Here is a 26,413-nt window from a genome sequence, read left to right as displayed (position 1 = left end):
AATTTCTTATGTTCCAGTTTGTTCCTTTTGCCTCTCCTCCTGTTATTGGGCACCACTGAGAAGAGTGGATGGCCCTGTCCTTTCATCAGGTATTTATATGCATTGATAAGATCTCCCTGAGGCATTGTTTTTCCAGGCTTAAATGGTTCCAGTTCTCTCAGCCTCTTCGCATCTTTGAACATACTTATAAACAGGGAAGAACCGGTCAGATGTGAAAGTCAGGGGCAGCCTTGGCTGCTGTGATTCTGAGATGTAGAGTTCAGGATCCTGAGAGTAGGGAGCAGGGCAGAAAAAGCAGGATCACAGCCCTGGACTTGAGGAGAGCAGCAGACCTTGGCTTGTTCAGAGATCTGCTTAGAAGGATCCCAGGGGTTGTGGTCCAAGAGAGCTGGCTGATATTCAAGCATCACCTCTTTCAAACTCAAGAGTGGTCCATCCCAACAAGCAGGAAATCAAGTGAAAGTGGTGGGAGGCCTGCATGGATGAAAAAGGAGCTCCTGACTAAACTCAAACATTTAAAAAAAAAAAAAAAAAAAAAAAGTAGTGCACAAGAGGCAGAAGCAGGGACGGGTGACTCAGGAGGAATGTGGAGACTGTCTAAGCTTACAGGGATAGGGTTACCCCTGCCAGATCACAATAAAATGTTCAGTGGCCCTGTCTGATTTCAGCAGAATTGAGACAGAACCATTAGGCTGAGATGCATCACTGTGAGAACCTCATTCCTGGAATGAGGCCAGATGCTGCTGAAGCTTGTAGAGAAGACCTGCCCTAATTCTAAAGGGTTTTGAATATGATGGCCCATACTGAAAAAGTGGCATAAGGGAAGCCCCTATATGGAAGAGATTTTCAACCAAAAACTATGAGCTCAGTAATATTCTTGGGGATATTGAGAAGATACTGAGAAACCAATTCAAGAACTGCAACAGCCTTCATTAGGGCCATGTCATTATAACTTTATGGTGTCTTGAACTTGAGGCAGTTGGCATAAACAGTTAAGATCTTTACCCTTAGTCAGTAAGAAACCAGTCAGTGCAGCTGGTCTACTAAAATTGAAGGGACAGATGACTTAGATGCTCAGAAGTCAGAGAACCTTCAATAAGGTCAGAATCAGCTCCCTATAACTTGCAGTAATTTTCCCCTAAATGATTGTTGGTTATACCTAAGGGGAAAAAACACCCTTGTCATATGCACGTCATTCTTAGTGTTATAAATTGAAGAGATTTGATACGAAAATCACTGGGAGGAAATACGTACAGAATACAGTCTTGGAATAGGTTCAACACTGTTCTTCAAGCTAACAGAAACCTAACTGGAGTGATTGACGTTATTCTTGCTTTACTCTGGTGTAATTCAAAACAAATTTTGGCCCTATTGCCTTATGCAGCTGTGGTGAAAATCATGCAGGGTTGCCTGGGGGTAAATGGCCTTTAGAGCGGTGTTGGTGAGTTGGCTGAGACGTGGTGTGTGTACAGCCGTAAGTCCTCTTTGAACAGTTCAGAAATGGAGAGCCTGAAATCTTGTTTTTTAATTTGGTGATAGCTGGGTTTTGCGTGATTTTTTAGCTGTCATACAAAGACTAACATGAGCCTGTATGCAGCTGAGTTGTTTTTCTTTGCATAACCTGATATTTTTGTTTGATTTGCATAATCTTTTTTGAGGGGGGAATGTGCTCCGTATCCTTTAAAAAAAAGCTTAGAGCTTGACTGTCTATAGTAAAAGGATCCTATTTATTAATTGGTGATGCCTTTCTCCACTGTAGATGGAAATGTATTTCCTTGGGATTTTTCACTTCAGAATAAGCTTTAAATTAATCTCTAGACTGAGCAGTAGGAACTACAGGGCTAAAAGTGGATTTCCCATTCTGTAAGCGAAAGGAGTCTGTGTAGCTTTTAGCCCCTTGGCTTTCTCAGTTGGATAAAATCTTTGGCGTAGTTTTCTTCCACTCAAGAGATGAGTTACCAGCTTGTCAAGCAGCGTGATGGTACTGTCACTGTTCTCAGTTGCTGACAAAGGGTGATTGTTGTTCTCCCTGGTTTAACTGGTAAGTAGGTCCACTAATCTTAATTAATGTTCTCATTCACATGTTTAACCAAGACCAGATTAGGTATTTTTTTAAGAGACCCATCTTTTTGGTTTATTGAGTTGAGCTCATTTCTTTTACTGCTGTTGGTATCACTGACACAAATATGTGGGTTATTGGGGCCTGGGACATCATTCGATACACAGCTGGAAATTCTGGTGTGCTTTTTGGAAAGGATTTGTTGCTGATCTGGCAGAGCGGGTCTGCAGAGGAACGCAGGCTAAAGGACAAACAGCAAGAGCATTGCTGTCATAAGAAGGCACAAGATGTTGTATGTTTTTTATAACTAGGGAACTCTGAGCTCTGTCTGAGGGGTAAAGGAAGACGACCCCTTTCTATTTTATAGTCAGACATACTCACACATACTGGTTGGCCAGCACAGGCTTACTGCCTCTTCATGAAGTACGTGTTCATTTTTAAGTGTCAAGTTTGAAAGGAAATCACTAAAGCAAATAATCCATTCATTTAAGCAATTGCAAACGGCATGTATGTGATTAGACCTGACTTAGCCATGTTTAATCTGATTGTATCTTTAAGATTTTGAAAGGTGAGAAGAGTAACTCATTTTAATGAAGGTATAAATTTCACGGTAAGATACTCTACACTTACTCCATTTGCTGACCTACTCTAGTGTTAAGAGGAGCAGTACCTTCTGGAGGGTATGATGTTTATATAAAGACTGCAAATATGAATTGGGGGTGAACGTGTTATGAGTGCAGACTGGTCAGCAAGGATTGATGGGCTCTGAACTCTGAGGTCGCTGTTGTATAGATAGAAACAGGAAATGCAGCAAACTGCCTTTCCCACTCCGTTCTGAGAAAGGAGAGAGGCCTTTCCAAAAAACACTTTAGCGGTGCTGTCAACATTTTACCAACCTGAATATATTAATTTTAGCATCTCTGTGAGGCCAGTTAATATTACCAATGGAAAAAACAAAGACACAGAAGGGCTAAGGCCCAGCTTCCAAAAGATGTTTAGGTAGTTAGGCCTATGCTGACTAGTGCACTTATGTATCTGGTCTGTATTTGCTGCTGTGCAGATTGTACCAGCCTGTTACCCCAGCGCTAAAGACCCTGCACTCGGAAAGGACAAAGGCAGTAGTGCTGCCCCTGTATCCGAGATGAGGATTTGAGGCTTGGAAGGAAAGTGGTTGGTTGCAGATGTGCATGAAGTTTGTGACAGAGAGAGGAACTGAACCTGGGCTTCCTGAAGCTATAGCATTATGCACACTTCAATGTGCCATAAGCTGGCACTGCTGCTAAAGGAAGTAGCCCATGCCCTGCTTCCACTCCTGTCGATTGTGTGATACTTCTGTGCACTGGGTTTGGGCACAGATCTGAATTAATTGAACTCTTTTTTTTTTCTTTGTCTTGCTGGGTAGGCTTTAACCTGCATCTGTTCTGTGACTTGGTTTACTACATAGACAAGAATATACTTGCGAGTAACTTGTGAAGGTGGAGCTGCTCCTTGTAGCATTGATGTTAGCTTATGTAAGTTTAAACTGTATTTGAAACTACATCCAGATCCAAAGATACAGATTACAAAACATTTTTTTTTGTCTGCTTTACTATATATCTTAGGTACTGAAGTACCCATCCTTCAGGGAATTGGGCACCTGATGTCAAAGTTGTTCACTGACATTTCCTAAGAATCACCAGCTAATCATGTTAGCAAAGAGCAGGGATGCCTGGAGAAGTTTTGGTTGTCTGCCTGTGGTACCCTTCAGCATCTCACGTGTTCTTGAATTACATGTTGCCTCCTTCCATTCGCTACATGGTAATATTATAGAGAACTCAGTGGTGGAAAATTCTCCTTAAATTTACTGGAGTAACAATTTTGGAAATGATTCCCTGAAGCTTAGTGGCTTCACTTTGTAAACAAACAAACAAACCTCTTTTAAATACTGACACGAAAAACAACCAAAATCCTTAATTACAAAAGATGCCTCTATTCAAAATCTTTGCCTTGTTTTCCTGTCAGGCCTCATTTCCATGAAGGGATCCCTTTCCTAAGGCACGCAGTGCTGCTGTGATACAGGAGGAGATAAATACGGACAAAGGACATGAAGGGGCAGAGCCTTGCCTTGACATTGACGTAGGCAATTGAGTTATTGAGGAGTTAGTGTAAAAGTTGACTGCTTCTTGAGAGAGATGTCACATGGGACATGTGGTAATTATCCTCGTGGTTGTGGTAATTATCCTCTGGCAACATTTATACTTGCCATTTCTACCTTTTCAGTTAATGCTCCTAATTCCTTTTGGCACTACTTTCAACAACTCCAAACTGGATGTTTACCAAAAAAAAAAAAAAAAAAAAGCCTGGCTACGTTGACATGCATATCATCTGATCACACTGGTAGCAGTCATTGGCAGTATCTTCAAGATACTGCTATTAATAACAAGGAGATAAAATGTTATTCACATATGCTTTTGTAACATTGTCAGAACTTAACCTTCTATCTAGCCTCTGCTGCAAGGGCTCGCATATTTTCAACAGCCATTGAAATGGAAATCTAGTATTCCTACTATGAAAAAAATAGAATTTTTGCTACAAAGCTTGTTTACTGTGAACCTGCTATGCAGATAAAAAATGTTTGCTGTTCTGAGTAGTGCCATTTGTTAAGGCATAGTATTGTAGACTAGTAATTATAATGTTAATTGTAGAGGAGAACAGGATTATCATAGAATCATAGAGTGGTAAGGCTGGAAGGGACCTCTGGAGGTCATCTAGTCCAACCCTCAGCATAGCCCCACAGGGGACTGAACCCACAACCTTACCATTAGCAGCACCGCGCTCTAACCAACTGAGCTAAACCTGCCCCCAGTTATGACTTTGGGTGCCCTCATTAGGAGGGGACTGTGTATAAGTGATCCTGGGAGGCTTTTGTAACTGCAGAAAACTTGTTTCTTGGTGTCTTCTTTGCCTTTTTGACCTTCCTCGTTTTTCACCAGGAGGTGGTAATTTACCACTGTTCCTGCAAACAGTGAATGAGATGCTGCTACCGATGAGAGGAGAGGTGAATGTGACTCAGCTTCCTTGGTTCATTTGTAGCCTTTCCCCACCTTTTGCCCTTTTCAGCTCTGCTTCACTTCCACATTCGTGGGTTGATTCAAGTAGTCTACATGGAGGTGTGTGCACATCTCCTTTTAGATATGTCTTGCTTTGTCAAAGACTCCCTTGTGACACCTAATGTTCAGAAGCAGAAGATGCTCTGAAGTGTCAGTGCATGAAATGGCAGCTCTTGACTACTGTCCTTCGTGCTCTAGGAACCCAGCCATATATGCATGCACAGGCATCTGTAATTCCAGACACAGATAAATTAAATTGAGTTATCCTGCAGCAGCAGCCCTTTGCACTTCAGGAAACTCAAATAATCCTCTATGTCTTTAAAAAGGAGAGTAACCTAGGCCCTCTGGAACTCTTCAAGTTGCCTTTGCACACAGCTAATTATTTTGAGATTGAAATGGCACCTTTGAAGCTTGCCCATGAAATACATAATTAAAGTATTTTGTGTTCGATCATACCGTTGGACAGCTAATTGAAAATCACATTGTTTCTACATAATGAGACAAATAATATATGCATTTGTGCCCTGATGAAATGACTCATCTCATAGTCTTTTCCCCTTTTAATTGTTATGATGGCAATTGGCAGAAGAGGACCACATGCTGGGCTGTCCTTGATCAGCAAATCTAGCAGACACAGAGTTACTTTTAGAGACTCCCGTGAGCTCAAATAAAAGAGAATTGGAAGGATGGGACTGCTGCTTCCAACAGTTTCTGTACAGATGCTGAAGTAGGTGAAAGCGTGTTGGGCTTCCTGCTGTCTAAAGTGGCTAGCACGTCATCTGCCCAAGCTTCATAAATGAGCAGAACATATGTATTATGGTGAGGCTTGAACTCTTTCGGCTTGTGTCCTCACTTAGGATCGTGCCATTCAAGACCTTTGGAGATGCCCAGTTGGCATTGCCACGGCAAAGGGTCCCTGCAGAGCAACTGGTGTTCAGCAAGTGTATTCAGCAGCTTCCAGTCACAGAGTGTGTGGCCACTGGCTCTGTCTCCTGATCTGGGCTGCAGTCCTTAGTCCTACAATTTCCTGGGCTTGCCAGGCTCTGAATAGCATCAGGAGGTCTTATGAAGTGCGTTGTCCTCTGTCTCCTGGGGGTCTGGTGACTTAGAGGAGTATTAATGCCAAGGAGTCCCTCTTAGTCCCTGGTGTGGTTTTGTATTCTTTGAGTACCTCTTTTGCTCTGTGTAGGAGCGCTGTTCTGTGTTAATTTTCATGGTGCCACAAAGCATGTTTTCTCTAATTCTTGGAACCTAAGAACTGAGGAAGGATTCCTTTGCCATGCTCTCCACCATATGTGGTATGTTTGTGAAAGACAGTACAGTACAATAGTTGTTTTGCACATCTCTTGCTGTAGTGTATAAATATAGGGAGAGGCAAACTTGATTGCGTGATGTTGTACAGATACTTGCAGGAGCTAAAGTTGCTGGGAAAAAAAAAATTCAGGCTGAACAACTCAAAGGAGAGTTCCAGTCTAGTCTTTCCCTCTGAAATGCACCGTGGCAGAAACCATAGTTAGCATGACTCTGAGAGGACACTTTTTCTCCAGAAGATTCAGAGCAGAATGAGGATTTAACTACCGTGGATCTTGTGGTCTTATTTTTCCAGTGATCGCTTGCATGATCTCCTGCTGCTCACAGCAAGAACTGTTTTCCAGCTTAATGGGTCATTTGTTTGGCCATAGAATTGGCTAGGAAGAGCTAATTTTTTCAGATTACATCCTTCTAAAAGGTTTAAGGCATTGTTGGGAAGTGGTAACTGCTGCGACTTGTTTGTCATCTTACGCAGGAACGCTGTTGGTGCTGGCCAGTAGCTGATCCATAGTAGCCATTGAGTGAAAGCAAATGAGTGAAATAGATGGTAGGAAGGTGAGAGCAGGTGAATCTCAGCTCTCAAGATTGCCCAAACTTGCAACTGGTTTAGCATGACTTCTAACGGACTCTATTGAATGTGGTTGCATCAGGTGATCCTTGGTCAGTCTCATTTACATATGCATATGTTCATCTATATGTTCTTTACAAGAAATGAATTATTTCCCTCAGCAGCCTACAGTCACATAACCAATCCTAGTTTTTCTCTGTAGCTCTCCAGCTGTCAGATTTCTGAGAAGTGTCACAGCGCGTTAATGCTGGGGGGACAAAGACAGGTAAGGAAGTGTGCTCATGCAGCTTTTGCATCATTTGGATCCTGCAGCACAGCCAGGTTTTAGGATGTGTTTTCTCAAGGGGTTCCCTCCTGTTTACCTTTTGCAGTCACAGTTTTCTAGCCGTGATGTCACGGTTTGGGGAAAGGTTGGAGGTGCTTCAATGGGCTTTAAACCTTGTGTTGCAAAATTATATTCCTTGCTGTTAGCGCCTGACAAAGATCCGCTTTCCAAACAAAGGCAAATAGGAAAGAATGAGGAGCAGCCCTCGCAGGAGATAGAATATTGTCTGTGTGATTAAGGCGCTTTTATTAGGCTATGGTCTGTGATGGGAGAGAAAAAGCATGATCTTCACTGATCTGCTTATTAAACAATGTTGAGGATTAGCAGAGGGGCAGCAGATGCACCTATTGAGCTGTAAAGGAAGGGATTCAAAGCGATGTTGTGCAGATGGGAGATTATTGTGCTGCACTTGCCTGCATGTGCCAGTCGGTACTCCTGCTGCTCTGCAGAGCGGCACTTATCATCTCCGTCAGCCCTTCTTCTCCCAGAGCGCGCACAGCACGATAAACCTGCCTTGGCCCTGCGCTGGAGCTGAGCGGACGCTCAGCCAATCTGAGCAAGCAGAAACCTCGCGATGGCAGCCATTCCGCTGCTGCCTGGAGGATCACGATACAGGCACAGGGCGACGGGACACCGCATCCCGTCCTTCCCCTCCCTAACACGGTGTTTGGATCAGCTTAACCCTTTCCATCTGAAAAGCTTGATGTCATGATGCTGTCTGTCAGTTTGCCACAGACCAGTCTTTTTCCTAGAGCACAGTGAGCAGAATGATGGGGGAGAGGAGAGAGATTTTTTTCTTCGTGGCTTTTTCCATTTTTCTGCCATCGCTTCCAGAAATCAGCATCCTTTCTGCTGTCTGAAATACACTGTTGCCATTTCGTTGATGTTGTTCTCGTTAAATGGAGCATGAATTTGAAAGCTCTTTCCTCAAATCTGTACATTCACATATAACCTATAGGAAGTACCCCATTTTGTTCTTACATATTCTGTAGCAAGTCTGGAGCAGATCTAGTGATACCAATGGAATTATTTTCTTTTTTTCCTGGTATAGAAGAGTGGAGTTTTGTCCAAAATACAGAAATGGTGATCAACTGGCCAAGTATTTCTGCTCTAATACTTAGTTTATAATTGAAAATACACTAATTCTAGGTCTATTTACCTTTTTTTTTTTTTCAATTGTTATCAGAGCTTCTATTCTGAAATTTCTATGCCTGGTGCCTCCCTTTCTGTTCCCTTCTGCTTTTCCTTTTTTGCCTTTACCTGCTTCCACCAACGTAAGACATGATTGTGGCATATGCTTCATTCCAAGCTCTGCCACTGGGTTTCATTCTGACCTTGGGCAAGCTACCTGATCTCTTGATGCCTCAGGTCTTTATCTTCAAAAAGAGAAATAGTGTATCATTAGGCCTGCCCTTTGATCTATTTGGATCATAACCCTTCACCCCAAGGCAGGGCCTGTCACCTATGGTGTGTATGTATGATTTTTATCGCAGTAGAGTTCTAGTTTTCAATTGAGTCTACCAATAGCTCTATAATAAAAAAAATAGTAATATTAACTTTACCACAAGGCTCTCTATGATTTAATTAGCTCTGTGCTATGTAATGTATTTTCTCTTTAAAAATAATTCTCTCCATAGTCCTGAAATATGTTCATGAGGCTTGAAAATGCCTAGAGAAAGCAATTCTTTTCTGAAGCATCCTATTCTTTGTGTGTTGAATGTGTCATAACATTAGCCTTTTCCAGTAGCAGCCTGCATATTACCTCTTGCTTTGAAGGTCTGTTCATATGTGAGCAAGTGAGAGAGAGTGCAAATTCCTATTTAAATGTAAATATGAATATCTCTTTGCGTCTTGGTTAATCTGATTCTACCTGGTTTAGTTCTGTAGCTCTACCACTTCTCAGAAAGTTTTCTGACTTTGTTTTAAAGATTATTAAGCTCTGCTTAAGGTTGGAACCCACCTGAAGTATTGATGTCCTTCCTATAGCACCTGTCTTTCTGCATCTGAACAGATGAGCCTCACATTTGACGGTAGACTAGGAGAGGATCCTCAAGAACCATGGAGCAAGGCTCTAGATGCCCATACGTAAGTGCAGAAATGACAAGGATGCTGTCGTGGAGGTAGGACTTGGCTGTAGCAATGCACCTTTGTTTGCACTTCAGTTAAGTTCTAGCCTGGGGCTAATCACCTGGTCTAGCTGTGAAGAGATGAATCATCTGAAAAGCAAGATGGATGGATTTAAATCATTTATATCTGAACCAAGGTGACTTAATTCCTGGCTTTTTATTGTGATTTAAATCAATAAGCAGGAAATGCGGATTTCTTTAACTGATTCCATTCTTATTTTTACATTTTACTTATTTTTCCAAAGAATGGTGATTTTTCCAGCTGATCACCATTGAAACCTGTTCATTTGCAAAACAAATTCTCCTTACACAAAATTCAGTATTTCTTTTCTTGTGGTCAGGAAAATATTCTCTACCACTGCACATTCACTGAGGTTATAATGCAGCTAGCATGCATTTACTTGCATCCTTTCTTTAAAATTTTTAATACTTTTTAAAATGATAACTGGCTCTTTCTGTTGCCTGTAGGTGGATACACATTCTTTACTCGTAATTTGTGTCAACTTCTATTTGATTTGGGAACTGGAGTACAGATAAAATTGATACAAAAAAGACTAGACATCATTATGTATTATTTAAGTGTGCTGCTTTCACTTAAAAATAAACATAAATGGAAAAAGATTTCATACTGATCATTTTAAACAGATCTGGCAGAATGACAGCTGCTTCTAGCCGGACACTCTGCAGTGCTCTCAGTACTAACTTCGCAGTGCCCTTTAGTGCTGACCCGACATTTCTGGGCTCTGAAAACAGCCTGAATTATGCTGGGATCTGCAGTGAATGGGGATCCCCACTTGGCCGTAAGATGACACCAACTAGAACTTACAGCCAGGTCTTTGGAGGAGGAAGCCTCAGCTTCAATTACATATACTGTTACCCTTCCTTCTTTAGGTATCTCCAAAAATAGATTTCTTGGCAGTGGTTGGGGTAAGGGTAAGGCTGGCAGATAAATTTAATTGGACTAGGAAAAGGGTAAGCTATCGTTGTTTGTTGTGAGCAACTTTTCCAGTCCATTAGTGACTCTTTCCTACTTCATGGAAGAGCCTAGGCAGAGAGTAGAGCGTGATTTTTGTGGCCTGGTGTCTTGTAAGGGGATGTAAGCAGAAAAGAACCAAGAGGAGGGTTGGAGAAAGGGAGGGAAATAGATCTTGTTTCACACATCAAGCTAATAAAAGCATGAATTTATCCCAGCAGTGGCCCACTCATTGTGCTGCCTGTGGTCAGAGCAGAAGCATGTAAAGCTAATCTTTGGCCAACAAGGTGCTTGCTTATGGTGGCTGAAGTGGTACGGCTGAAGAGAAACAGCTCATTGAAATCTTTCTTTCTCACTCCCTGTCTCTCTGTTGTACAGCTTCTGGTTTATTTTTGGTTTGGTTGCTTTGTGCTGGCTAGAAAACTTCAGGGGAAGGTTTTCATTTTAGGAAGAATTGTGCAGAAGTGTATTTAGAATAAATCAGATACCATTCTGCTGCCAAGAAGCTTTGTTCTTCCATTAAATGCCCTTAACGTCCTGAAACAACCTGAAAGTGTTCATTGCTCATTAATAACTATAAAGACTGAATGGATGGAAACTACGAAATGAGCCCCAGTCCAGAGGTACCCTAGGGAAAATGTCTTGCTCCCACTGTAAAAGCTTCAGTGGGTGTTGGGTGCAGAGAGAGCAACAGGCCCATGTCCTTCTAAACAACTGCCTTAACCAAGCAGTGGTGATCCTCCAGGTTGTGAAGGCCGAGCTTGATTTGCTTTCTGGTGTTACCAGAAGCTGCTGTGTAGGGCTGGATTGGATCAGTAGGTGTTTTTTTTGTTCCTTCAAGACAGGCTAGTCTCAGCATAGAAATCAGAATAGATCATTGCAATAGCTTTTATGGTTTACATGAAAGCGTAAAAGAAGAGTTTGCAGAGTGGTACCTTGAGTGTTCTCAGTACAGCAAGAATTTGCTTCAGGAAGCAAGAGGCTGTTGCCGATTTCTGAGGAATTTGACTCCTTTTTTTCTAGCAACTGTAGACAATGTAAGTGTCCAGTAACTAGTCCTTTAGATTGATTGGAGAAGGTGGCTTAAGTTGGCTGCTTCTGTCATCTTTGAATCCTAAGACACTAACGTCTTGATTTTCAGTGTGTTATTCCATGCCTCGCCAGAAGTTTGGCAAGAATAATGCTCCCTGTTGTTCTTTCTTGCACTCTCTCCTGCTCAGTAAATTGTTTTAGAGGGAAGACAAAGTTGAAGCAGGTTGGTCATAATCTACAGCATATTCTAGATTTTTTTTTCTTTTGTCCTTAGCAGTGGATTCTGGGCTGTTGCACCAGTTAGTTCAGCTCAAATTGGGCAGCCTGCTGATTGCTCATACTTGGAGAACTGCAGCCATGAAACCACTGAAATCAGAGCTAATCCACTGATATTTTAATAAATTAACCCTGTTGATCTGTCCCCCTCTGCTTGCCTACTTCTCCCTTCCAATGCTTCCTCTAGCTATAGTTGGAAGTGACATTGCTCTGTACTGTATTGTATCCAGCCTTTAAAGACTTATTTCTTTAACCTCATTGCTAAATAAGTGACCATCTGCTGCCCTGATTTTCTTCATCCTGTTTCCAGCACACTGCCATCAAGTGCAGTCTGGAAGTTCCTGTTCCAGCATTCGCTCACCTGGTTGCCACTGTGCTTTCAGAAGGCACCTTCTCTTCCCCAGGTAGCATTTAGTAAGCACACAAAGGAAAACTGATGCACAGCTTCAGAGTAGAGTTCACTGCAGAGCGGATAAGCAGAGAAGACAGGCCAAGGTTTTCAAAGAAACCTGAACATCTGGGGTGCGTAAGTTCTTTATTCCATGCTTCTTTAAATAGAGTAGTAGTTAGTGGGATTTTACAGTTACTACTGCGGGCAGAGAGAATTTCCCTTCATATTTGACAACTTGTAATCACACGAGACCGTATACATACCGTAATTCCCTTTAATCTGACCAAAGGGGAACACCTTTGCGCTCTCGGTTCTTTTTTTCTCAGCTGCAACTATGATCAGCCTCAGTTTAAACAGACCTTATCAGAGAAATAAGATTCTCTCTCTGCATTTCTGTCCGTCTCCTGGAGCCTGCAGGCACTTCTGTACCTGTAAAAGGGCAGGGAAGAGATGCTACCGCCAATAAGCAGAAGCACCAGAGGCAGGTGGTCGGTGGCTGCAGCTGCTGTTAAGGACTCTAAAAAGCTTATAGCTACAAGAAAAAATTGACCCGCTAGAAATCTAGGGCATGTCCTTCTGTAGCTGAACTCTGTAGGGCTGAGTCTGTTACACACTATACTGTTGTTAAGGTTCACAGTGCACATGAGCTTTAGGGCACTGGCGTTTCTCCTACGTGTAACTAGTTTACTTACAAAATAGGCCTCACTGACCAGCACTCAGCAGTCTGGACTGGATCTCAGGGAGCAGATTCTGTTTATGGCTGTGCCATAGCACCAGGGTGTGATATTACCCAGGTCACTGCAGTGCTTCTCAGTGTTTTTCATCTCACTTCTTGTTTGTCCACCTTTCCGTGGATCGTGCTTTGCTAGGGTTCTTAATTCTCAGTAAAAACCTTTTCCAGTCTCTCCAAGGATTTTTCTATTCTCATGGTAAGTTTTGAACTGCAACCTCTAGCCCTTACTCTTAGGCACAGAAGGGTCACTAACAGATGCAGATTCTGCCTGTAGCATTTCTTGTCCTGCCAGATAAAAGCTGTTCAGTTGCAAATGATTCTCTTACTCAGGGAGACACTCCTGCATACCCCCGAGCTCACCCCACTTGCTATAGCATTAGTGTGGGAGCAGGCTAACTCCACAGTACAAGTGAAGCACATCTTAAAGGTCCTAATTGTTCAGTAGGTTCATAATATCAAGCTGAAGAACTTAAGTGTGTAATATTTGTAAGCACAAGACTGTTTTCTGTGTTCTTTACAGGCTGCATCCCTTAAGGCCAGTGGCTTTGCAGTAAGTGACATGTGCTTTGCCTAAGGCCATTATTGCTGGGTAGTGCTATATTATCTTAGCATGCTTATCTCCGGTGCGTGTCAGGACACTGAATATGCACAGCAATCTCAATTATTTGAGCTGCCTTCTCTTCTGAGCGCGATCGGCTCTGAGTCGACACTGAGCTCCTCTGCAGCTGTTGTTCGTAGACTGTGCAGCGTTGCCTCACCTTGGAGAGGCTGCGAGGGCTGCGCCTCCTCTTGCTTGCTGGGAACTGGGGATACTTCAAAGGAAGTCAATGGAGTCCCACCCATGCACTTGAGGGAGGAAGAAGGTCCTGATGTGGGAGCGCCATTCCTGAGGAGTGATATTTTTAGCTTTCCCCCAGATTTTGTAGCTTGCAGGGAGAAGATGCTTATCAGTCTTCTGCTGTGCATTATGCTTATTTCTGTCTGCTTTTCCAGACTTAAAATTTGTCCTTCTTCCTAAGGTGGTTTTTTTGAATGAATCTTCTTGAGTCTTCTGACAATGTATGTCAGCTGTGTGATGCCAAGAAATACAAATATTACTAGAAAACAAGAAAAACCCTGGGGATGAGATTCTCTGCTGGCATTTAGAGCAACTCATCCTCTCTATATCATTCCTCACTGTGGCTCTGGCTTTGAACTAGTGTTTGTGGGGGGCCTAATGTGAGGGTGTTCATGCTGATACCAGACATTCCCAATCTGAATAAGAGCAGAACCGTTTCTTGCGCAAGGAGATGCTGCAATTAAATGTCCTGTAGTTTCAAGATTAACAATTTGGCAGATGTATTTTGCCTTAGCAATAGTTACCATATACAGGGGGTCATGTACTTTGATAGATGTTGAAAACAGCTGTTTTTCTTCTACAGCGAGATCTTTCAGCACTTCCATCTCATTCTTTACGGCAACACCTGTCAAAGGAAGCAAGATTTAGATAGTCATAAGATGCTGACAGAGGAACTGATGTACAGGTCCCCAAAAGAGATGAGTTGTTGCATTGATTTTAGTGGGATTTGGCTCGGACCCAGAGGGGTTGCCCACCATCCCCTCCAGTGAATTCTTCCAGAAGAGAAAAAAATCACTTTTTTTGATTTTCCAACTTGCCATGTAGGGGTTGTTGTGTAGAAATCCTGGAACAGATGCATGCTGCAGAAATACGTTTTGACAGCACAGCTCTCATGCCACTGTCCTTTAATAATCACAGGTTTCTGCCCGAGTTCTGAATTGAATTGTGTCTCAGGACATACTTAGACTCAGCTACTCTAGTAAGAACTGCCAAGTGATGAAGCTGTGTATCAGAAGGTGGGTTGAAGTGTATGTGTTTGTATTTATCCAACTATTTTTCTTCTGAAAGGAAATTAAATTTGCTTTGTTTTGTTTTTGGTTTTTTTGTGTGGAGGCACAGCTGACCTTGCTCTCTAGATATTGCATGATTTCTCATAAACCTCGCCTTACATTAATGAGGAGCTTGGGTCTTTTCTGTAAATGAGTATTGAATTTGACCCCCACTTTCCTCTTTATAAGGAACAGAGTGAACCTGTTGTAGTTAAGTTTGTATGACATGAGCAGGCAGCTCCTGTTATTCTTGGTGTAAAAGCCAATAAGCGCTTTCAGCTCCATGCTGTGACCTGAGCCATTATTCTCACATTAAAGAAAATACTTCTGAAAATTAGGTTTTTTATATGCCTGTTTCTGTTCATTAACATGATAATAGTCTAATTATTCTGACCTTTAATTTTTCTGCTGTGACTTTCCTTTTCTAAGCCAGAAATCAGTTTTCAGTTGTTCTTCTTTCCCGGCGTCCTAAGCCAAAGGCTTGCGGCTTCTTATATTCAATATAATTATGAAAACACATTTTGATTTTCCTACACCATTGCATAGGATGACTTTCTATGCAAAGGAAAAGCAGACCTTCACAGTTGTATCATCAGATCTCTGGCCTCAGTTTTATGCAGTTTAATGAACACAATCTACTGGGAGAACAGGAAGCACTTAAAACACTTGCTCATAGTGAGAGCACAGAGGCCCATGCGCAGGGCTCTAGCTCCTAGAGTCATGTGAAAATAACAGACTCATACTAAGAAGACTTCTTTCCCTGAACAGCAGCATCCTACAAGCTGTATTCTGCAGGCCTGTAAGTCTGCCATTAGGAAAGTTCAGATCTTCCTCCTGGCCCCTTGTCCCTGCTGTAGCCTCAGGGAAACTCCATGACCTCTTTTCCCTCCAGTAGCCTCCCCGTCTCCATCACTCTCCTCTGTCCCCATGTCTAACCTGCGCTAGGAAACCAGCAGTTCAACTAGCCTCTGCTCAGGAGTTTATTCTCATGCCGGTTAACCAGCCCAGTGTTGTCTCTTAGCCAGTCTGAATGACTAAAGGCTGATCTGTACCTTTCCCTTTCCCTTTCCCTTCCTGGGTCTCTCCTTACCCAGACATGGAATTTCATGGACCCTACTATGAGATCTTTCTACTGAGCTTAATTGATGTTGGCCAGTTTTATCTAAAGCTGTTGGAGATAGAGGTTGAGGGGATAGCTAGATATACAAGGTGTTCATATTAGCCTTGTTTTACTAGGAAGCCACATTAAGAAAAAACCAAACAACGTTCTTCCAAACAGACACTGAATTAAGTCTGGAACTGCAGTAACACCAGCTGCAGCCACAGTTTGGAGAGGTTTGAACTGAGGCATTCATCTGAACAGGATTTTCACTCCAAAGCCCACTGCCCTTTTGGGAGGTTTCAGTAATATTTTTTAAAAGGGCAAAGCCATACCATGGGAGCCAAATACAGAACAGGGAATTCTTGTGCTGTTATCCAAACCCTGGCCTGATTTTCCTGTTTTATGTGATAGTGTATGGTGGGAGGAACTCCATATAAATAGAGTTTACTGAATGCAGAGCAATTTGTCACTGGGCAAAATCTGTAGCTGTAAAACCGTATGCAGTCACTGTCCAGTATATTTTTACCCTGACTGTGTGTAGGCAATATCCCACTGTCATCAGGAAGCTCTTCTCGAAACCATGGCAAGTGATATGTGCTGCATTGCTTGTGACTTGCTGTTTGGCATTTTGTTCATAGCAGGAGTGTGAGTGTAGTTAATCCAAATTACTTCTTGGGCCATTACTGAAGAGCAGCATATCTGCAGTCAGTGAAAATCCTGTTAGGAATCTGTCAGAGAGTGATTAAGAGATGTCAGAGGGCAGAGTAAGCTGTATCAGCTCTGAGTCGTGTAGATGAAGTATTATGTGGTGAGCCTAATCTCATGAAGAGCATGACCTCTGTCTTCTGTATAAAGGTTTTCTGTGCTAACCCTCTTTTTAATTATGTTCTTAATATGCATATAATCTAGCTGAAACCATCTTGGCTGAAGGGAGGGTGGAAAGAGTATCAGGGCTTCTTGATGGAGACAGGCTGGGGCAGGATGGAAAGGTGTGGTGAAGAAGAAGGTGAATTGTGAGAACTAAGCATAGAAAACAGGATTAAAAACAGTTAAAAGAACACGTGAAGAGCAATTTCTCCACTGTCTCCCTCCCCTCCTCTGTCCCCCTTTCCGTGCTGCAGAGCGCTCCTTTCGTGTGAGCACGTCAGTCCTTCTCCATAGATCACTGGACCAAGTGGAGATGTTGCAGCTCATTACCCAGATGTTACCTAATTATAGTGACGTGTTTTCTAAAAGGTATCTTAGGAAGGATAGACAGGGCTCTGCTAGCTTCCTGCCACTTCTCTCCAGTAGCTGAAAATGGCCATCCTTGGTCATCTCCTAACAAAGAATTAATGAAATCTGAAGGGCTACTTAGTTCTCATCATTCTTCAAGGAGGATTTTTTAAAGAGTTTTACAGCTCTGGCTGCTCTGGGCAGAAATCCCCCTGGAAAGCAAGAAGGAAAGCTTTTGACTAGAAGAGTTGAGGTCAAAAGCAGAGTTTTTTCAAGACCTACCCAGACATGTAAAAATGGGAAGTTTTTTGCAGTTGCATCAATGTTTTAATTTATCTTTGTCATTTGAAAAAAGCAAAACAACCTTTGTCTTTCTTGTTCTGCAGGAGGTAGGGGTGCTACCTGAATGCTTTCACACATATACTTTGGGAGCTGCAGCCTATACCTCTCCACTGGCAGCAAAGCTTAGTCTCCCAGGTGCTTTTGTATAGGAACAAAGACTTAATGTGAAATAGAAGCTCAGCCCACTAGACGTCACAAGCTGCTGATAGTTCCCAGAGGACTTCAGGAGTTTGTTAGAGAATGGCAGATGAAATACAGCATTATACAAAGGAGCATCAATGTGCCATCAATATTTGTGTCCTTGTTCCCTGGGGAGGGGGACTCCTTAGACATGTGGGTGTGTATGGTAAGATGGGAAAGACAGCACGTCAAAAGAGCTCCACAGCCACGTTCTTCGCTATATTCAGTGAGCACAAAGGGTTTCTGAGGAGTATTGATTTCTGAAGTATTCTAAAAAAGAGACCAAGATAAAAATCAATAGAAGTGATGTTGGTTCTGTGTGTTTTGATCCTACTGAGCTTGGAGGATGATCCTACCATAATCTCGGAGGCATATAGTGTAAAACCTGCTCGTGGTGAGCTGGTGTGTGTATGTGTGTCTGTGTCTCCTGTTCTCTAGTAGCAGGCACGTGGATCCAGTCACGTCTGGGCTAATGCTCCAGTCTCTGAGCTTCAGAGTATGTCGCTTCAGCTGCCTGAGTGAGTGGACGGTTGACAGTGCTCACAGCTCAAGAGAATAAATCTGGGCTACAGCAATTTAGTGTGCAGCTTCCTTTCCTTGTGCTTTGAGCTGAGGCATGTGAATCCTGGCACTGATGAACATCTCCTTCCATGCTCCTGCTGAGCATTTGAACTCTGGCTTTAGTCCTACTGTAATTACAGTTTATTCAATTTAGAAGAAGTTATTGTGTGAGTCCGCAGAACAGCCTTCTAGCACTTGAATCTCTCTGCAGAACAGCTTGTAGTCAAATTACTTTATTACCAAAGCGAGTAGCTCTATCCTCTTTCTTCTAGACATGTAGACGATCCTCTACCTCTTTTCCCCATGTGCAATTATAAATTGATACCATATAATTTGTGTGTCACTTGATATAAAGCTCTGTTTATTTTAAAGATAGTAATTAGAGATAACAATTGCTATCGAAAAATAAACATCTGCTTAATAAGAAGACTGAGTAATTAAGTACAATTATTGGTTTCCAGAAGTAAGATGCTCAGTAACAAAGTTCTTTCCAACACAGCTAAGAAGGGCATAAGAAGCATATTGTAGGAAGCCAGGATGTTATGTGCTAGAAGACTTGGGAAAAGAAATAAAAGCTATTAATAAGAAATTATCTAGCTCCTTCTTTCCAGATTATATTTGAGATGCAATTTTCCTGGTTATAATATGTAGACCTTACATAAAGTTTTAGTTCCCATCCCTCTCTTTGCAAAGTTCTTTGTAAGGATTAATCAATTAACCCTTCTACAGTCACTGAGGCAGGTATGTAAATGTTATTACCCTTATTTTATGGTCATGGAAATTATGTTGCTGGGGGCCAAATTTAATCCATTTTCCACTGTTCTAGATCTAAAGTGACTTCACTGCAATCAGCAGAGCTAGACACTAACTGAGATAATTTAATCCTAAATAAAACCATAGTGTTTGTGAAGATAGCTGTTGAGAATAAGGAGCAAAGATTCTGCATTTTAAAAACATATTCACATGCTTCACTGCGGTTACAGTAATGCTTTTGTTTGCTTATGGGTTGATTTTCTAAATTGACATCCTTGAGGGTTTGTAGATTTTGCAAGTACTAGTGCATGTAGTTTTCAGGAATTAACATCTGTAAGTGTTTTTATGGCATACGGTAGCAATCTCTAGTTTGAGGAGGTAAGTTACATTACTTGTATACAAAGGTCATTTGTACAAAGTTCATGCACAGCAAACGTGTGCACACAGTAAGCTTTTTAAAAACAGTGTTCTTGAGTTTTCCTAAGATTTTTGTTCCTCCTTTAATTCAAAGAGATTTGTTACCAGTACTGGTCTGAGCCCTGAAGTAAACCACAAATATTTGTGTCCTGCGGTGCCTAGATTAACATTTGCAGAGTATTCATTGACTCGAATTAATTGGCAATTAGCTAACTCAAGTTAGAAGAGGAGTAATATTTCTCTCTAGACATTCCTTTAATGCTCATCCAGCCAAAATAGATACTATTGGCCAGACAGGGGCTTTTCAGTTAGTTATTTTAAGGTGAAGCTTTTGCGCTCTGAAGTAAAATGAATGGCAAGCAACACTAGACGTGCAGGTAATCTTCTGAAATCAGTGACTAGCATCTCTCCTGCAGAGCTTTAGCAATGCTTACAAATATGGCATTAGGTTGGTTTTCTTTCAAAACAAACTGAAAGGCCTCCACGTGTCAATGGAAAAAAATGTGTCTATTAAGTGCAGCAAGTGTAACTCATTTTCCATTCCACCTTTTGAAGTAGTTATTGGCCTAATAGTTCAAGAACAGAATTTAGTGACTTGTGTTTAACATTTCTGAAAGACTAGGGGAATGTTTTTTGTTAACACTGAGCATGCTGAAAACACTGTATTTATACGACAGTGTTATTTCGTCATTTATTAGTCTCTCTCTCAAAGTGATAATTTGCTTCAGATTGGTATCTTTGTTAGAATAAGAAACATTCTGAGAATTTTGAAACAATTCTGAGAATTTTTTTGCCAGTTGTATCCAAACATGGATTCTGCCAAAGAATCAAGTTTTAACTGTAATAACGAGGACAGGTTGTAAGGGGTTAGTGCCAACAGGAATGTTCCTTCCTGTCATTATTTACGCAGTCATGAAGTGGATGTGAAATAGCACCCTTTCCAAAGTGGTAGTATTATAGTCGCTCTGCGATAGAGCAAATTACCGCAAAGAAGGTGAGGTGAAAGTGAATCGAGCTCCCCTGAAATCCTGTCCTTGATGGAGAGGTCCCGGAGGGGACTGTCGGGTTCGGTCTAGGCCACAGAGGCGACATTGTGCACATCTGGGATTCGCTGTGTCCGTGTCTCAGCTGGAGGGAAGCTTGTGTTTCTCCATCTCTGTAGCATCTTCTCTTTGGGTGTAAGAAAGGATTCCTGTCTGCACTGCTCCAGGATGGACTGCCCACCTATCCAGCTAATCTGATCTGTCCTGTGCTCATCACATAAGCTCCTGTCCTTTTCAGAAAAGATCTGTGTATCTTTAAGCATCTGCACAGTGGGAGTTTACCAGCAGCAAAATACGTAGGCATGTTAGTTGGCAGGACAGGGCAACATTAGGATGTGTCAGGCCCATAAGTTTCCCTTTGCTCTTCTTCCTTGCATGTCAGCTCTCCCTTGTGTCATCTAGGCTTCCTTTTTTTTTTTTTTTTTTTTTTTTTTCTTCTTCTTTTTTTGTGGAGAATGGCCATATGCTCTCCTTGGTTTTCAGCTCATGGCTTTTAATTATAAATGAAAAGACAGTGTTGGCTTGCACATCCCCTGCTTTTGCCTGTGTTCGTTTTCTTTCCTCCCTGACCTGAAATTACAGAGCTCTGTTGCCGGGGAAGTACAGTGGCTAAGATCAAAAGCAGCCCAATGTTTGCAGCTCGTAAGCTGTAACGGCCTATTTGAGAGCCCCAGCATGTCAGTGCCCCTGGATTTACCTGCAGGTAGAAATCAGAGGCCTGCTTGCGATGAGAGAGCATGTATGATGGCTAGGTGGGTTCTTAGGTGGAACTTCAGTTAGCAAGCGCTCGGTTCCCACACCATCTCAGTGTTTCTGCCAGGACAGACCAGAGTTAAGTTTAACAGTCGTGAAGATTACTTGCCTATGTTTTAGCAGTTAGTGACTGATACAGCTGATAGGTTCAAACTCTAATTTTTGCCTGGCAAACTTGTTTTGAGCCAAACCAATGTAAAATTTCCTCTTAGCAGCAGCCTTGTTTGCTTTCCTTTGGGGACCACACAGTGTAGATAAGTTAGATATTTGCTTGTATAGCTTATTGGCACATTTGTACTGGAGGTTCGCTGTTGGCTCAACATACTCATTAACAGCTGTGTGTACAACGGGGGAAGAATTGAAAAATCCACAGCCTCTACCTCAACCGTGTAGGCAGCACCTCGGACATTTGCTTCTAACTAAACATGCATTTCTGCCACTTCCATTACAATAGTAACTCACCAGTTCACTTACATCGTCACTTTTTATTCTCTCTAAGGGTCTGTCATTAGACTGGTAAATAATAGATCTTGAATGTTGGCTGTTCTCTATATCAGTAAAAGGGCATCAGAAGCATCGGAAGCCCACGGGAGTTCGTATTCCTGAGTAAATCATTTCTGAGTGATAACTTGGTAGACTGGAGTCACAAAACTGAAGGGCAAAGTACAAGTCCTTCCTGCCCAAGCTCAAAGAAGAATTTCTGCTAGTAGAAGGAGGGCCTTATCTTATAAATGGGTTCACAAGAGCCGGGATTTTTGTTAGGCTGGCATGTGAATGTCAAAAGGAAATGGCTCGGGGTGGAGGGGTCAAGGCAGAGGGACCTGTTTTATTTTTACCCCCAAAACTACATTCAGTGAGTTTAGTACAGTGAGAAGTGCTATCTTCAGTTGTTCAGAGAGATGCCTTCTCTATCTCCAGAAAAGAGACAGCAGTACAAACTTTCTGCATTTTTTATTTTTAAAACATGAATTGGGAAAAGAGGAAAAACACATTGAACCTCGTATGTGTAAGAGCTCATTCTGTTCTCTGGTACACCACTGTAAACCAGAAATAACTTCTTCAAGTCAACATGATTAATTCAGTATGAAATTATTATAATAGTATCAGAATGATTTTACAAGATGCATGATGTCTTCTAATACTTGAACTTTATTATCAGAGTAAGTGGAATGATTTAATCTGAATTTTCAAGTTTCTGTGGTGGGTTAATGGCCAGAAGGAGAGGGGGCGCAGTGAAGATTGCCTCTCCAGTATGATGGTGTCTCAGAAGTTTTAAGGTCAAAACCCTTTTAAGACTAATGACAGGATGTTTCAATGAGGATAACAGAAAAATAACTTCAGCAAGTGCAGTGGAACAGACGTCTAGATCTAGGAGCAAGAGTATGTAAAATCAGCTTGTGAAGCGTGGGATGCCAGAAGTCCGTGTATTTTCTTCGAGGCTGAAGGACCAGTTGCAGAGACCAGTTCTCTGCCGCCTTCGTTGGCTGCTTAGAGCAGTTGTTCTGCAGCACGTTGCAGTACAGCACAGTGTCACAGCGTCACGTGTCCTGAGAGTCTGGCTACAAAGGACTGAGCCAAGATTTGGAAATGCAAGGGGAGGGGATTAAGAGCGATGCACAGAGCAATGTGGTTTTGCTGTAAGAGCGATGTAAAGCTGTGGCTTGTGTTAGAAGCAGAAAGTGGGAGGCACAGATTAAAACTGAGCGTATTTTCAACAACGCGCTACCGACAGCCATTGCCCAGGCCCAGAACGAAGCCAGGGAGAAAAAGGAGGAGTAAGGCTGCATCTGCTAGGAAGGGTGAGCATCGAGGCAGCAGTGCTGTGGGAAATACTGTAAATTTATCGAGTAAACACAATTCAAACGTAAGAGCGAGGATTGGCCAGTCATCACTGCACCTTCCCCCAGCTGCGCTCTCTGCTGCTTCAGGCAGAGGACAGGCTCTTGCTATACCTAGTTTCAAATGGATTTGTCAGTGCTCAGTCTCTTATTTTTTGTGACTTGTTTGTGTCATGGCTAAAAGTAAGTGTGTCAGCATTTAACCAGGTGAGAGTGAGAAATTATGTGACTAGAAATCACCAGCAAACTAGTGCACAATGTAGAAGAGATGTGACTACAAATGAGTTTGGGGTTTGTTTCTCGGTATTACAACCAGAGGTGAATGGTTCAGAGTCTGTGACTGACTGCGTAGCAAAAAGATGGGCAAAGACCGGTAGCAGATCGCTGGCGGCGCTGACGAAGCTCTTGTTCACTTCACCAGGGTCAGTTTTAGTGAGGCAGTGCTCTGCATGTTTCATCCTGCCGTGAAGGAGGGTGAAGTCCTATGCTCACTGTTTGTGTGGACTGCAGAGCTGTTGTATTCACTTGGCTGATACAGTCAGCGCGTTTGGCTTTGTAGTTTGGGGCAGGGGAGGGAGCTGGGCTCTTAACTGCAATGCAGCCGGGAGCCGAGCTCTCTCCCCGGGCAGCGTCGATGCTCAGAAACAGGCTGCCAAGCCCAGCAAGTCCTGGTGACCTGGAGAGACACCATTTTTTTACTCTACTTAAAACTGAACTAAACCAAATGGCAATTTGGCACATTATATGTGGGGTGGGATGGAAGCCAGCCTAGTAGGCGTTGTGAAGGATATGCAAGAGTAAAAGTTGAGGCAAAAAAATCTCACTTGAATGGGCATATGAAGTAAAATTTTCCAGGATAGAACTTCAGTAAATGGAGCTAGAGCTGAGAGCTCAGGGGACCGCGCTTAGCTCCGACGCACAGTTTGCTCACGCATGGGAGTTACCTCAATGCACTTTGGTGCGAGTCAGCAGATTTAGATCAAAGTTTTGCAGAAGATCTTTTAACACTTTACTTATGTCACTTGCCTTTTTACTTCAACTAATTCTTTGAGTTTTGTCCCATATTTCTGATAATACCTCATACACTCGAGGAGATAGGGCTAGCTATATCCTTTTGTAAATGTAATCATTTAATTGCGCTCTAAGTTGTTTTCGGATAACAAGGATATAGTGAATAGTAACAAGGATGTAGTGTTGTGTTTGTACATGTTGATGTTCCTCCATGCCATAATGGAGGAACAGTGTTAGCTTTATACAGCAGAGTAAATTAAAATAGTAAGGGAAAGCCATATTAAGTACCTTTTTGTCTTAAACGTGAAAGCTTTGGAAAAAGCTAGAAAAAATGTAGTGGCCGTGTCTACCCTGCAGACATCTGGCCATCACGTTTTGTTGATGTCTGAGCTTTCGTTGATGTCATGTGTTGCCAGAAGTTCCTGGTCTAGTGCAGTTAAATTGGGAAAAGTTTGCATCTTCCTGGTAGAACACACTTGGAGTAGTGAGAGCTGGAGTACAGTGTTTCGGCAAAAAATACAGCTTTGATGGTAGAAATTGCAGCACTGTCAGGCATGCTGGCAGCTTCACAGCCAAACGGTCATAACGCGGGCGACAGTTTCTACATTATTCACCAGACTTTTTCTGGCAGCAGGAGGGACTAGTGGAAATTCATTTTCGTATAGATGGCCAACTGCTGGGTAAGATACTAATAGCAAAAATCTCAACAGTGGATATTTCTAACTAATTCTTTCTTTTTCTTTTGCACTCTCTATTTCTCCTGCAGGGCTTGTGAAGTTGGGGGTTCACTGTGTCACATGTCAAAAGGTCGCGATAAAAATTGTCAACAGAGAGAAGCTCAGCGAGTCGGTGCTAATGAAGGTAATTTTCTAATGGGACATTTAAAAAAAATTAAATTCTTGGCTCTGTGTCTTGTGTTCCATGCAGAATTAATATCTTTAATTACATTTAACAAACATCCCTGTCAGTACTAGGATTATGTGAAGCATAATAACAGTTATTCAGTGATGGGGGAGGCTAGGGCAGCTGGAATTAAACAAGAGCATGCATGTGCTTTGAGAACAAAATTGATGGTCAGTCTCAGAGTTGTTACTTCTCTGCAGGGGCAGATGTGTGTTGGGCTCCTGAGTTTCACCACTGGATTGCAGTGCAGTGCATGATACATGTGGTATATTGCAGACTGAGGTTTTAAATGTCTGTAGGACGACATTTAAGTGATGTTGGCAGATCTGTTGTTTGAATACTCCTACTGTTGCTCTGTGTGCTGTATGGGTTCAATATGATCTGGTATACCAAGGTCCATGACTGTTTTAAGCTGCTGTAATTCCCTTAGTATCCACAGAGCTGAACCACTGGAAACTATCAAAGATTTTATCTCAGTGACTCTAGAGTTCATAGTATAGGGTTTATGCCTGGCCTTGTGATAAGTGTCTCCTTACATTAGTATCATTGACTGATCTTGGAAAACTAAAAAATGAATAAAAACACCTATAAAAGTTTCTTCATGTCATTTGATGACTAGAAAAGCCAAATCCAGCCTAATGGAAGAGAAGACAATTTAACTGCAACCAAAAGAATTCCACCAGGCAGTGACCAGCAAATATTGCTTATATTTCTGCATGCAACTTACAGCACTTTATTGAGATTAACTTCTGTATGAGCATATATAACATAACCTTTTGCCGTCATTTATTATGTGCACTTGTGTGCGTCAGCTGTTTTCTAGCACGGGTAAGTATAGAAACCTTACTAGGAGCAGAAGGAAAATGGAGGTTAAAGGAATATGAGGTCAGTGAATGTTAGACACACAATGTAAGTTCACTTTTCAAGGAAGGATTCTTAAAGTTTATATTTAATTCTAGTATTTTTCAACCTTACCTTTCTGGAATTTCAGTGAAATATTCAGTCCCCTGCAGCACTGTGAATTCAAACAGTTCTCTGGTAGTGCTCAGAAATTAGAAAGTGAAATATGCAAGAAAACTGCAACTTAAAGGATGATTCAGCAGATAAGCAGAACACAGCAAAAGCAAACAAAGCATGTAAATGGTAAAACCTGAATGAGGCGTTAAACACTTTGAATATTTTCAAGAGTAACATGCTAGGAATATTTTTTAAAAAAACATGAGCATTGTGTTAGCTGAGAGACACAGTCAGTATCTAGTATTTTGTATAAAACATTTTATTTACCTCATTGATTTTCAGAGTAGGAGGCAAATCACTTAGCATAGCAAACTGATCTCTCTGCTTTAGTTTTTTTTGCATTACTCCAGTTGTAGTATAAAATCTAAGTAATGAAACATTGTTAAACCCTTTTTATACAGCTGCATGCTGAAGAAGGCCACATCCGTAACATCATACAACATCCTTTTGGAAGGAAACAGTGCATTTTGTTGGAAATCTCATTTCTAGATCATCTCCTGTGAGATTT

The 26,413-nt window shown here is 41.9% G+C and overlaps 1 protein-coding gene across 1 annotated transcript in view; it reads left to right on the top strand.

Moving 5' to 3' along the window:
- Positions 1-26,413, top strand: part of BRSK2 (BR serine/threonine kinase 2) — a 310,485-nt gene that overhangs the window by 124,969 nt on the left and 159,103 nt on the right. The window contains exon 2 of the mRNA XM_062576596.1: positions 24,752-24,846. Coding sequence (XP_062432580.1) covers positions 24,752-24,846 — 95 coding nt within the window. The remainder of the gene's footprint in view (positions 1-24,751; positions 24,847-26,413) is intronic.

Source organism: Rhea pennata, chromosome 5 (assembly GCF_028389875.1).
Source record: "Rhea pennata isolate bPtePen1 chromosome 5, bPtePen1.pri, whole genome shotgun sequence".
Classification (NCBI taxonomy): domain Eukaryota; kingdom Metazoa; phylum Chordata; class Aves; order Rheiformes; family Rheidae; genus Rhea; species Rhea pennata.
This window is presented reverse-complemented; position numbering and strand designations above follow the sequence as displayed.